The sequence below is a fragment of the Dunckerocampus dactyliophorus genome, chromosome 5, assembly GCF_027744805.1.
Source record: "Dunckerocampus dactyliophorus isolate RoL2022-P2 chromosome 5, RoL_Ddac_1.1, whole genome shotgun sequence".
In the NCBI taxonomy this organism is placed as follows: domain Eukaryota; kingdom Metazoa; phylum Chordata; class Actinopteri; order Syngnathiformes; family Syngnathidae; genus Dunckerocampus; species Dunckerocampus dactyliophorus.
Genome location: NC_072823.1, coordinates 4,117,456 through 4,130,758, shown reverse-complemented (window position 1 = coordinate 4,130,758; position 13,303 = coordinate 4,117,456). Strand labels below are relative to the sequence as shown.

The 13,303-nt window shown below is 39.9% G+C and overlaps 1 protein-coding gene across 1 annotated transcript in view; it reads right to left on the bottom strand.

Moving 5' to 3' along the window:
- The window catches only part of cdh13 (cadherin 13, H-cadherin (heart)), a 337,156-nt gene that overhangs the window by 180,075 nt on the left and 143,778 nt on the right, over nt 1-13,303 (bottom strand). The window contains exon 4 of the mRNA XM_054775680.1: nt 6,694-6,795. Coding sequence (XP_054631655.1) covers nt 6,694-6,795 — 102 coding nt within the window. The remainder of the gene's footprint in view (nt 1-6,693; nt 6,796-13,303) is intronic.

Genomic DNA, 13,303 nt, shown 5'->3' with positions numbered 1-13,303 from the left:
GAGCCTGCAACCAAACTATTACATCACTCTCAACAACACATTTTCTTTGACAAGTTGATTTGAGAGCTGCACCCTAAGGTTTACACAGCCTGTTGCTATTTCATATATTTGATTTTTGATTTGGATTTGGCATTGCATGATTAGATGGACATGTGCATGTAAGTTCTTACTACAACTACTTGTAGCTTGGAGGGCAAAGTGAGGAGCAGAGAGAAGGAAAATGGAGGAGCATGGGAGAGTTGTTGGTCCAATGAATAAAAATGTGCATTTCAAAAACGCCCCAACGGCACTATTGATATTTTGGTATCGGATAAAAAAAACAAGCCCCCTTGTTCAGCGTGCAGAACCCATGTGATCACAACAACAGCGTGTGCTAGCTGTGTCTTTTGTTAAAGTCCAGAAAATTAAACCTGTCATACACAAGTTTCCCTTGGTGGCACAGAATTGAGGACTCAACCTCATTGCGCATTTGAAGGATTTTCACAACACGACGGCTTCCTGAAACATCCACCGCTGTTTGACACATTTGGAAAGAGTGAGAAGCTCCCACGGGACGCCTAAAAGTCATTGGCTGTAGCAGAAAGGAGCCAGCCCCTGTCGGTGGTGAGTAATGTCGGGTTTAAACGCTTCAATGAGCACCTCAAGCCTCGCTACATCATGCCTATTGTCAATAAAACTACACACCGGATGCATTAAAAAGTAAATGGGTCAGTTTTTCTCATACCTGCTGTTGCTGACTATTATTCTCTGAGTAATATGAGAGGAGCAAACGTTTTCTCATTATTCCACGCTACTAAACAAGTAATAAAAGCATGTGTGGTCTGTGCTGATATCGGATCGATATTGTTATCGGACGATCAGAAGTGAAAAAGTTGTATCGGGTCGCCCCTATATGTCTTCTTTGTGATAAGGAGTTTGCTTACCACCAAAGCAGCCCAAGTTTAGCCTACCACGTCAATGCAAAGCACCCAGTCGCTAGTGCAGCCGCAGCTAATGATAGCAGTGAAGACCTTAGCAATTTAGCAAACCATAGCGAAGCACTTCGACAAAGTAAACTCAAAGAGAACACCCCACATATGAGAAAGTCTGCAATCGACAGGCTGATGAATTTTCCTGCCAAGTGGATAGCGATGAACTGCAGGCCAATAAACATTGTGGAAGACGAGGGGTTCATGGAGGTGTTGCAAACTGTGTCTAATGACCCGAAATACAAGCTACCATGCAGGACATGAATGACAACCAAAATCAGCAGGATGTTCGACAACGAAAAGGAAAGCAAACGTCCGATTTTGGTGGAGGTCTCACCCAACTGTGTTACTACAACCCAACTTGACTGGACCTCAGCTGGTTCAGTTTTCAAAACGTATTGCTCAGAAAAGTTTTCTTACTGTTTTTGATGTGTTAACTTCAGCGGTTTATATTGTTTTATTTCATTTTTATTTAACTTCACAATGGCGGCACACACAGTTTTAGCGGCTGATAGCTCTTGTGGAAGACACTGTTTGATTGTGATTCTGATCGTACTCCAGGGACTTTTCCCGATTACATCTCATATACACTCCTGATCAAAATCTTAAGACCAGTTGAAAAATTGCTAGAATTTGCATTACAATATGCAAAAACAAGAAGGGAGAGTGAGACAAAAAGCACTTTGAAAAAGTAATTGATTGAAAACAACAATTAAACTGAAATAGTCTGTTTATCAGCTGATCAAAAGTTTAAGACCACAGGCTATAAAAGCCAAAATCTGCTAAAAATGTTCATTTTCTGTCAGGCATTCACACTGTCATGCCCTTCTGATGGCTAAAGCTAGGAAGCTTTCTCTTTTTGAACATGGTCGGATTGTCGAGTTGCATAAGTAAGGCCTCTCACAGCGTGCCATTGCTGCTGAGGTTGGGTGCAGTAAATCAGTCATTCTAAGTTTTTTGAAAGATCCTGAGCATTATGGAACAAAAAAGTCAAGTGGTAGACCCAAAGAAAATCACACCTGCGGTGAGCCGAAGGCTCCGATTGGCTGTCCATCAAGACACAGGGAGGTCTTCGACCCACATTAAGGTCCATTAAGCCATTTTGCAGCCCGCACTGGCCACCACGGCGACAAGACCAGTGCCTCCGGTAAGACCCATGGCGGTGGACTGTGTGTCTATATTAAAAACAGCTGGTGCACACTGCCATTATTAAAAGAAACTGCTCACCGGATGTAGAGATCTCGGTAGTTAAATGTAGAACACACCATCTATCCCGGGAGTTTTCTGCTGTTGTTGTTGTTGCAGCCATCTACAGTATATGGTACCAGATGCTAACACTAGCACATGCAAACTCCACACAGAAATGCCCAAGAGAGAATCGAACCCAGGTCTTCCCGATCTGTTACTGTGTTGGCCAGACTGTTACTGTGTTGGCTAACATGCTAACCACTAGACTACCGTGCAGCCCGAATTCAATGTTAATATGTTTTGTTTTTAGATCATAGAAAGCCTGTTAATGACTTGGTAATTATGTTTTTCTAACATTATTAGAGACCTGTAGACATGAAATAACACACCTATAGCCACCTTTACATACCTATCATTCATTGTTTACAACACATTGAGCGAATCTTATGCTGCAGGGACTCAAAACGGCTGCTCGCTAGCAAGCTAACCAGTTAGCCCCAAATGTATTTCTTCTAAACTTAAGAAGCCAAAAACGGAATGGAAGGAGAACCTTTTTTCACTCACATCATGTCAGCCATGCCATGGCTGACTTCATGACTTCATGCAGTGTTAAGGTACTTTAATGTAGGGTAAGATCTCAATGTTTTGTGTCATTACTGCTGCCTAGTGACCAGAATACTACACATCACTTGTAATTCAATATGTTTTGACTAATAATAGACCATAGTCTACCACTAAACAGCGATCATTTATTTATTAATTCAAAAATAAAAACACCATAACACCATATAGCGAGGGAGAGATAATCAAACCGCGTTATTGAGAGGGACGACTGTATTTATTTTACACTGTATCTCCAAAACATTTGTCTGCTGACTGAGCACTTTCACAATGTGTTGGTGGAGACAGTGATTATGTGCCGAGTGAGGTAGAGAGGTCAGGTGGCACCATGGTGCTTGGTCCCGAGAATGAGTGAAACTGATGTGGGTCCAAGTCATTTCTGATTTGACTGATTTCATTTATCTTGTTAGCTGACAGATATGACGGGCAGGTTTATTGGAAGATCTGGCTCGTGTGGTGGGTTGTAGCGAGTTGGTTACAGGACCCCCGGGGGAAGGCAGGGAAAGCGAGCTCGCCATCAAAACAATTTTGCAGCTAGCAGGAGGTGTGACATAAACAATAAGGTTCTTACCCTTCTCCTGAGACCTGCTGTCAGAACACCACCCTCGCCCCTTTAGGTCATCAACACCTGCACATAGACACTACCCAGATGTGCATGCACAGCACACACGCACACACCAAATCATACATGTCAAATGCCAGTATTAGCTATCTCCCATCTCTCCTCCTCCTTACTGCTATCATGATGGAGATGGAGGAAACATGAAAAATGAATGGCTGCCTCATGGAAGTGGCAGATTGCATAAGAAGATGGAAAGCTATTGGTGTGGAAAATCAGTTTCACCATGTCACAGACATATAGCTTCTACTTGGATGTAACTGCACACATTAGCCCATCCTGTCAAGTAAAGCAGGGAAGGATGGAGGTATGAATGAGAGAGGATTGGAAGGAAGAAAAATGGTAATGCGGAATGGATGAGGGTACTGCAGTGGAGCTCAAGTTATTAATGTTTGATACAGTGTTCACTATCTAGTCACATGACGATCGCACGGCTGAACTCATTAGCTGACAAATACTGTATACTGCTTGTCCATCCCGATGGACCAAACTTAACTGCTGACTCTCATTCTTGCTTTTGGACAACCCTCTGTGAATTACATAACTGTCAAAAGTGGTTGTGAACACTCCAGTAGCTTGGGGTACCATACTGAAACAGGCACTGCAGTGATTAGGTGCAAGGCCCAGTGCTGTTGCGCCCTCCGGAGTCTTGTCGTTATCATAAATATACTGGAGCTGACTATCTGATAGCTTTCATGTTAGTCACCAAGGGCACTGGGGGATTTCTCAGTGTCCCCACACTAATACATCTTTGATTTTGTCGCTGGGCAACACAAATGAAAAGTCTGCTGAGGGTCTAAAATATGAAACAATGACGACTTTCCACATTTAAAGAAATAAAGTAATTATCTAATGTGATGACAGTGTGAATAATACAATAATGTCTTGTTGTTTAATACTAAAACTGCATGATTGGCCAATTCAGACACTCTTGGGGTGGATTCACACTGCAGGTCTAAATGTCCAATGCTGATTTAGTGCCTCATATTAAACATGTGCGAGTCGTTCCAGTATTTTACTGAATCGGAACTCACGGGCACTTGTCTCCGTTAACTCAACCCTGCTACCGCTGGCTGGAGTCGTCCCTCGTTTATCATGGTAAATTGGCTTCAGACCCGACCACGACAAGTGAATTTCCGCAAAGTAAGATTCAATATTAATAACTGGAATATTTGTGTAGTTAGAGCATAGAAAACCAGTTTATGACTTTAAGTATGTTTTTTAACCAATATTAGAGCCGTGTAGACGTGAAATAACACCCCTGTAGTCACCTTTACACTCCTATCATTATTTGTTTAGACCATATTGCTAATGCGCAGGCTAGGGGAGACACAGTAGACGGCTATGGCTTTAACCATCAGCAAGATCGCGAGCTAACTTGTTAGCCTACAATTTATTTATGATGCATTTAAGAAAGAATGGGGAAGAAGGACAAAGTAAGGAGCCAAAAATGTACCACTTCCACACGGAGCCGGAGGAGAACTAATGTGATGCAATGTCATGTCTCATCAATGTTTTGTGTCTTTGCTGACACCCAGTGACCAGCATACTACATACAGTATGTCTTTCAGTACGTTTTATTTTTTTAATTTTTTTTACACAAAACAGCGACCATTTATGAATGAATTCATGTTTGAAAAACCGAGATCGAGTGAGGGAGCGATGTTTGAACAGATATGTAGTGAGGTCTGAATGTTTATTAAAAATGGAAAGCAGGTAACATGTCAGGACAAGGCAGTGATTAAATGCAGGACAAGTCGGGCGAGGCGGTGGAACTTGTTGAGCATGTATGAGTTTATGCTCTTGGGCTCTGTGACGAGTGAATCGAGTACCTGATTCACTTCAGTGAGTGACTCATAAGAACTTGATTCAAGAAAAGGAATAAAGTTTCCCATCAAGATCTTGCATATGCATTTTTTTATCACTAACTTCCACTAACAAGTGACTCATATCTAAAATTACAGTGTATCCTCGGAGCATTAAAAAAATCTTAAAATACAATAATTTGAATTAAAGGCCTTAAAATGTCCAAAATCCTCTTAAAATCTGAAAAACCATAAAACCTAAAAGTGTTTTTTTTTTTTTTTACATTGTTAAAGAACTCCAGACATGAAATAACACTCGTATTACCCAATACCCGTCCATCCATTTTCTATGCCGCTTCTCCTCATTAGGGTCGCAGGGGTATGCTGGAGCCTATCCCCTGACTTCGGGCGACAGGCGGGGTACACCCTGAACTGGTCGCCAGCACAGGACAAACAACCATTCACACTCACATTTTTAACCAAGGAGAATTTAGAGTGTCCAATTAACCTAACATGCATGTTTTTGGAATGTGGGAGGAAACATGCAAACTCCACACAGAAATGCCCAAAAGAGAATCAAACCCAGGTCTTCCCGATCTCCAGACTGTGCCTGTGTGGCCAACATGTTAACCACTCGACCACCGTGCGGCCCGTAATGCCCAATATAGTAGACATATTAAAAGAAATAAAACGTAAGTAAGACATAGATTCACACGTTAGCATTGGGAGAGTACCTTGTTTTTTGTACTTCCTGTGGTGGCTATTGTCTCATCAATGTAACATTACTGACACATAATGACCATTGTAGATTACTACATAGCACGTCTTGAATGCGTCTTCTGAATGCCTTATACAGTATTTGTATTTTTGTTCACTTAGCCATTTTAATGCTTGAAAATTATTCATTTTAGGCCAAGAATACATCAAATGTGCTTAAATATGGATATTTTTGACGAATAATAGACCACGGGCAAACAAAAACTAGCAATAATTTATTACCTGATTTATTTTTAAACTCATGATAGAGTGACGCAGCAATATTTGAACCTCAAAGTGCCTCGGGACGACTGTACTCCTAAAATTGCCACATTGTGAGGGTGCCAGTTACTCAGTATGCAAGGAAGTGAGTTACCAAAGGTGAGACTTACTGTGAACCAGAATTATGGAAACTGAGGCTAATTGTTGGAGAGCAGCCAGTCGGTTGCCTGAGCACTGTCAGGGTGCCCTTGAGCAAGACACTGAACCTGTAAACTGCTTAGGGAAGCAACACGCTGTGTAGCACCCGCTCGCAAACATCTGTGCCAGGCTTATATGCCTGTAGAATCCAATTTGTGTGTGTGTGTGTGAATTGGATCTTTGTGTTGATGTGCAATGCACGTACAAACAACAGCAAAAGAAAACTTTAAACAAAAATTAGATTTGAACAATTTGGCTGAATGAGGCCTATTGGTATTGCGTTTAGCGTTTGGATGGTTTTTCGTGTTTTTCTTACCCTGCCAATGATCCTTGGAAATGGGGCTCGCTGGTTCTCTGTAACAATCATAGGAGGAACCAGCAGGGATCTTTTCGATCTGTGTGGCAGACCCAGAATCTCCTAAAAACAGTGAAAATAAAGCACAATATTTTAGCCATCCAATTCCTGCTCTATTTTGTTAAAAATGATTTGGCATAGTCTTTCTAAACAACTGAAGACGATACACACACACTCACAATAAACAGTCAATAAAATATATTTGAAATGCTGACAAGAAACAGTCAGAGGGGTTTCTTTTCTCACTCTATTGATCGTGAAATGAAATATATCGAGTTTAATAAAGTAATGCAAAGAAGTAAGTATCTCCACTGGGCATTGCAGCAATAGTTGGGAAGAATAAAGCACAAATGCAAGCAGTGATCTTACAAGAATGAAGCCAAAATATTGAAAAAAAAAATTCTAATCCAACGAGAAAAAGTCTAAATTTTGCAGAAATAACGTTGCAATATTATGAGGAAAAATAATGTAATTTTAATAGCACAAAGTTGAAATATTAGAGAAAAAAGGTGTTAGTCTTTTAATGTCGTAATATCATGAGAAACAATCAAAACAGAATCAAGTTGTAAGTTTTGCAAAATAATTATAATATTATAGGAATAAAGTCATTATACCTGCATTACCAGAAGAAAAATGACAAGAAATTGAAATAGAGAAAGAGAAATGGATAAAACAACTGTAATTTTCGGAGAATAAAGTCAAAATATTAAAAGAAAAAAAAGTTCAAAAAATGTCTAATGAGAAAAAAAATTTCAATTTTAATGAACTCGTAATATTATGATGGAAAATAATGTCATTTTAGTAGCATACAGTTGAAATATTAAAGAAAATCTATATTACTTTTGCAATGTTAAAAAAATAAATAAAGTTGTAATTTTAGGAAAATTAGGCTGGGGAAAAAGTTATAATATGTGAATAAAGTCATAATATTACAAGACGAAAATTTGCGTAGCTTATTTAAGAAGAAAGTCTAAATATTTGAAAAATACAGCAAAAATGAGAAAAAAGAGCAAAGACTTTTTTTTTTTTACATATATCACAAAGCTTTTTAGAGTTTTTAGCATATCGCTTACAAAATATCAAAGTGGTCCTTGCATCCTTTCATTTTTCAGTATGTGGCAAAGATCGGACACCCTTGGCATAAAGGATACTGATTGTAACGCATAATAAATCATTCATTCTTCATCTTGCAGAAATGTCAGTTAACTTCACATCAACTTAAGTATTATTATGTCCGTCTTTGATTCTATCCAACGTGTCAAAGACAAAGAAAGTAACACGCAGACACAATCACATGTGTCCTAATATGAACACGATTCTGTTCGAATGTAGACACCAAAACAGCAATGAAACACACCTTGGCACATACCACAAGCTATTAGCCATTTAATGGACCAGCGGTAATTCCTGCAGATGGTTTTGACAAAGTGATACAACAATGTTCAGGCACGAGTAGCTGATCACAGATTGTAGCTCTCCAAAACACAATTGCATCAACTAATTTCATCTTCAGCCCTCCTCCTGTTGTTTGTTTGTGAACCATGAGATGTTGTTTCCCCTCACTTCTGCTTGGATGTGGGTGAGAATAAAGTCTGTCGCTGACATACGAAAAGGAAGCTGGAATCTGGGCTGCCATGTTTAGGCAGGATAACCAACAAGAGAGGAAAGTCTGGAAACCGTCCACACACCTGGACACAAGCGTGGAGGAGATTATACACTCACATTCACGCACATACTCATTTCAAAAGCAGATGCCTGCCCCCATTCGAAATAATTATTATCCAAATACAGTAAAGCCTCCAAAATTGATTTTATAATTCAACCTGAATTATCCCGGAAAGTCTTAAAAGTCAAATGAAAACTTGGAGTTTGAACCGGAAGGCTTCATTATGCTACAGCACAGGTGTCAAACCCAAGGCCTTAGGGCCGGATTTGGCCCGCCATATCGTTGTATGCAGCCCGCAAAAGGCTGGAAATAATGCATGTCAAATTATTTCATTTTAATATTATTTTTAAAATGTATACATAGTTTAATTGTATTATTATTATTGTAAATGTTATTTTTTGGAAATTTGTAACTTTTCAATATTGTTATATTATATTTGTTATTAATGAATATATGTTTTATATTATTGTAAAAAATAATTATATATAATTTGTCGAACTTATTAAAATACATTTATATTATATTAAGTAAAAGCAAAATTAAATTATCTATCTCTCTCTATATATAAAATTATATATATATACAGTACATATATATATATATATATATATATATATATATATATATATATATATATATATATATATATAATTATATATAATGAATTATTAATTATATGAATTAATAATTCATATACTTACTTATTATTTATTAATAATAACATTATTGTAATTACAATGATACTACATAATGTAATTATATTACCAATTATTCAGTCATGTCATGTCTAAATTGTCCATAGGTATAAATGTGAGTGTGAATGGTTGCTCTTCTGTATGTGTGCCAAGCGACACGCTGGCGACCAGTCTAGGGCGTACCCTGCCTCTTGCCTAAAGTCAGCTTGGATGACTGCATGGTGGTCCTCTGAGGGTAACCATAACTGTGGTCCACGGTGAAAATGACTTTGATGCTGTCGCATCACCGTGGAAGAAACATTGCCATTTTCGTTGGGCTTTTGCATTCCATGCACTATTGCCGCCTATCTGCTGTTTGCATCCCACTGCAATGTCGGATCTTTGCCCAGGGAGCTCCCACGTAATGGGCAGCAATTTTACAAACAATTTTTTTTATTGTTATTTGCTTGTGTAATTTCACACTTGAGGGTAAGCACTCCAGGGAGGCATATATATGTACTGTAAACAGGAAATTAAAAAGTCAGTTTTTAACTTATGTAGACTAACATTGTTTTACTTCTCCGACTTTCAGTTTGGGAGGACCTTGCAAATAAGGAACTGAGAAGCATCCATATTATTCTCTAGAACATCAGTGTTTCATTTTTTGGAGTTACGGATGCCTTCAACAATCCCATGGAAGATGTGGAATCCCTCCCCAGAAATACTCACGTACATGACAAGTTTACATCCAGTGTGTATAATGTACTTTATTGCCACTTTGTGTCATACGTATAACATAGACAGAGAATGCGGTCATTTTATGAAAATTGTTAGTCACTTACTACAATAACGAAATACACTCATCTTGTGCATATTAAAACATTTGATGTTATTATTATTGTTCCTATTATTTGCGTTTTTTTACTGAGTCAAAATGTTGTGGAAAAAAGGTCATTAAAACAACAAAATAGTGGTGGTATAAGACTTTTGCACAGCACTGCATTTCCTTGAGTCTATCTAGTCTGTTCCATTTGGTGACAGTGGAGGAATTAGTGACGTTAATGTGTCTTCCCTAATCGGCTACTGTTGAGTTTTATGAAAGGGAGAAATGTTTGACCACTGTAGAGAAGAGAAGGAACAAATGTGATAGCTCAGGGATGATTCATCTCTCAAGTAATCTCTCATATTTGGTGTAGCGATTGGAAGTGACAAATCTGGTCTGATCATTTTTTCAGATCTAAGTGAACATGGTGGGATTTTGAAGGGATAGTTGGGATTTTTGGACATGAAGTTGTATAACATCCCCATCAGCAGTGTAGTCCATTAACAGCGACTTACCCCCCGCTTGGTCTCCTAAGTCCAGTTCTGGTCGGATTTTGGTGATGAAGAACGCAGTTCCGCTTACTTGCTGGGGACGTTTAAGTAAACAGTTTGGCTTCTAAAAACAATATGCGTTCAAAAGAGTAATACATCTGCATCACAAAAATGCCTCCTCAAAAAAGTCAGACCTCACAAAACGCTCGGCGTTATATTTGTCTCCCGCCGTATCCCTGCGCTGTCGCACGGTGATGAAGACACTAGTGTCTTCTTCCGCTGTGGAACGCATACGTCGCGGAAGAAGAGCGGCATTGCCGCGAATGTGTTCATCACATACACATGAATGCAAAGGCGACAGTGCGCAGGGATACGGCAGGAGACAAATATAATGGCAAACGTTTTGTGAGGTCTGTATTTTTTAAGGAGGCATTTTTGTGATGCAAATGTACTACTCTTTTGAACGCATATTGTTTTGAGAAGCCAAACTCTTTACTTCAATGGCCCAAGCAACTAAGCGGAACTACGTACTTCATCGCCAAAATCCGACCAGAACTGGACTTAGGAGACCAAGCGGGGGGTAAGTCGCTATGGGATGTCATAGTCCTTATACGAGACCAGGAGTAAGGATTTGGGACGTACAGTACGGACTATGAAAGATAAAACATTGAACATCAAAAGTATGTGAGCGTCCCTCCTTATCTCCCACATAACCTCCTTTGCGTGGAAAAAATGTGAAAAAAACAAGAAAAACAGACAGTAAAAAACACCCAAATGTCTGAACTTTGCAAAAGTTTGTCATAGAATGCGTGCATGTCTGGCAGGGCTGGTTCTGGTTCTAGGCATGTACATATGGTGGGGCATGCTTTCTTCACGGCATGGGTTGTTAGCTGTGTGTCCAGCCCTCAACCTGAAGAAGTGGACTGTACATTGTCAGGCTTCTGCGCCGAGACCTGGCCAACTTAGGGGTCCGACCTGAAGACTCAGCTCCAGGCAGTCTGTTACATGCAGTCTCCCCTGAGTATGCAAATGTGCCATGACGCAGCGCTGCAAAACAGCGCAGAGCAGCCACGGAGGTTACAGATGAGGGGATCAGTCTTGCGCTGTTTCTGGCGGAATTATCACCTCTAAAATATTGATTGGGGGGGCAAGCAATTTATTTAGGGCCCCCCCTTGCCCAATTGTAGAGTCGGCACGATCTCCGTCCCTTGCACTGATCTGTAAACAAACCCCGACCCACTCTGCTTTGTTTCAAAGCCTTGTTTCAAATAGCATCGCACATCCTATCTTCAGCTACAGCTTTGACATTAAAGGTAATAAAATAATCGGCAAAAGTTTAGCAGGTCGTAAATGACCCGTGGGCCAGGGTTTGCCCATGTCTGGCATTGTTTGCTCCATAACAAACACAACATAATAAAACCTTTGGTCATTGCGGTGCTGACAGAACTTGGAGGAGAATACAAAGAGTACTGCATATTTGAAATGTTAAATGGGTCATAAAGTGGGCATGTAGGGTTGATATAACAGGAATGTGACAATACGAAAAGTTATATGGCTCAAATGGAAAATACCACACCGACTTGCCAACGTCGTATCATTCATGGGGGTGTATGGAGATGTGTTGCGTCGTATTAAAGCAACCCCCTTACTGAGTTGGACGATGAGTGATAGTAGAATGACTGATTAATAGCTAAGCTAATTGATTTGAGATGTACCTTTTGTTCTTGCCCAGCGTTGCCAAAAGAAGAAAAAATACATAACCATCCCAAGACATGCAGTTTCCTAAGGCAACCAGCCAAATTACATCCGTTGGGGTGTCGTTATAAGATATTAGATGAAGTGATGCAGGCAGTTTTTGATGGTTTGATTTGCAATGCAGATTTCCTCTTTTGTCCTTCCTCTTTTATAGCCTTGCTGTGTGATACCGTGCAGAGCGCACACAAATATGTGTTTGTGTGTTGACTGTTGATCCTGCTGATGTTGGCTGTCAGCGTGTCTGACACTATCCCCCCCGGCTTAAAACGAACAGGTAACAGACAAACACTAAGCCATTTGTCTACAGCACAGTGCCAACACCCAGACCACGAGGGCGACGCTTCTGCCGCTGTCCGTCGAGCACTCACGTCACTAACGCCTCACCTCAGACTCCCCTTAGAAAGGTCAGGAAAACACAATGAAACAGTAATCATAAATACAGCCAGACCAGAACCAGTTGAGATACACAAAGTGATCTCTGAAATGGCCAGTCTTACCAAACCCAGTGGGGTATGACCTTCTAAATGTCAGCGAGAGCAGTCTTAAACTGGACATGAAGCCGTTAAAGTGTGAGATGATGGTCTTTTAAGCACAGGCTGTAAGAACTCCGACCTGTTGTGGTGGCCAGGGATGAGTGCATCACAGCCATCATGCTGAGGTCTCAGCTGTGGCATACAGCAGGAATAAACAAGGTGAGAAGGCACTGTTTTAGTGGCCATATGATAAGATAATGTCAAAGTTTACACCATCCCGACACTCAGTTACAAAACTACATACTCAATATGTGCATACATGCATCTTAATTTATGAAACGCAAACTCAATCAACCGTGGTCCTTCATCGCTAATGAAGAAGCACAGACTCTTCAGTGAATTTAAGTGTAAAATATTGATAACACGGTGGCTTTATTTATAGGATGGTAAATGTTTCATGAAAATGTCTTCTGAATGTCTTATATTGATATTTTCATTCATTTGTATGCTTGAAAAGGCTTAATTTAGGCCAAGAATACATACAATTTGCTTAAGTATACATATTTTTGTACTTTTTTTTTTTTTTTACAATCATTTAGTACTTAATTAGGGCCGCACGGTGGCTGAGTAGTTAGCATGTTGGCCACACAGTCAGGAGATCGGGAAGACCTGGATTTGAATCTCCGCTT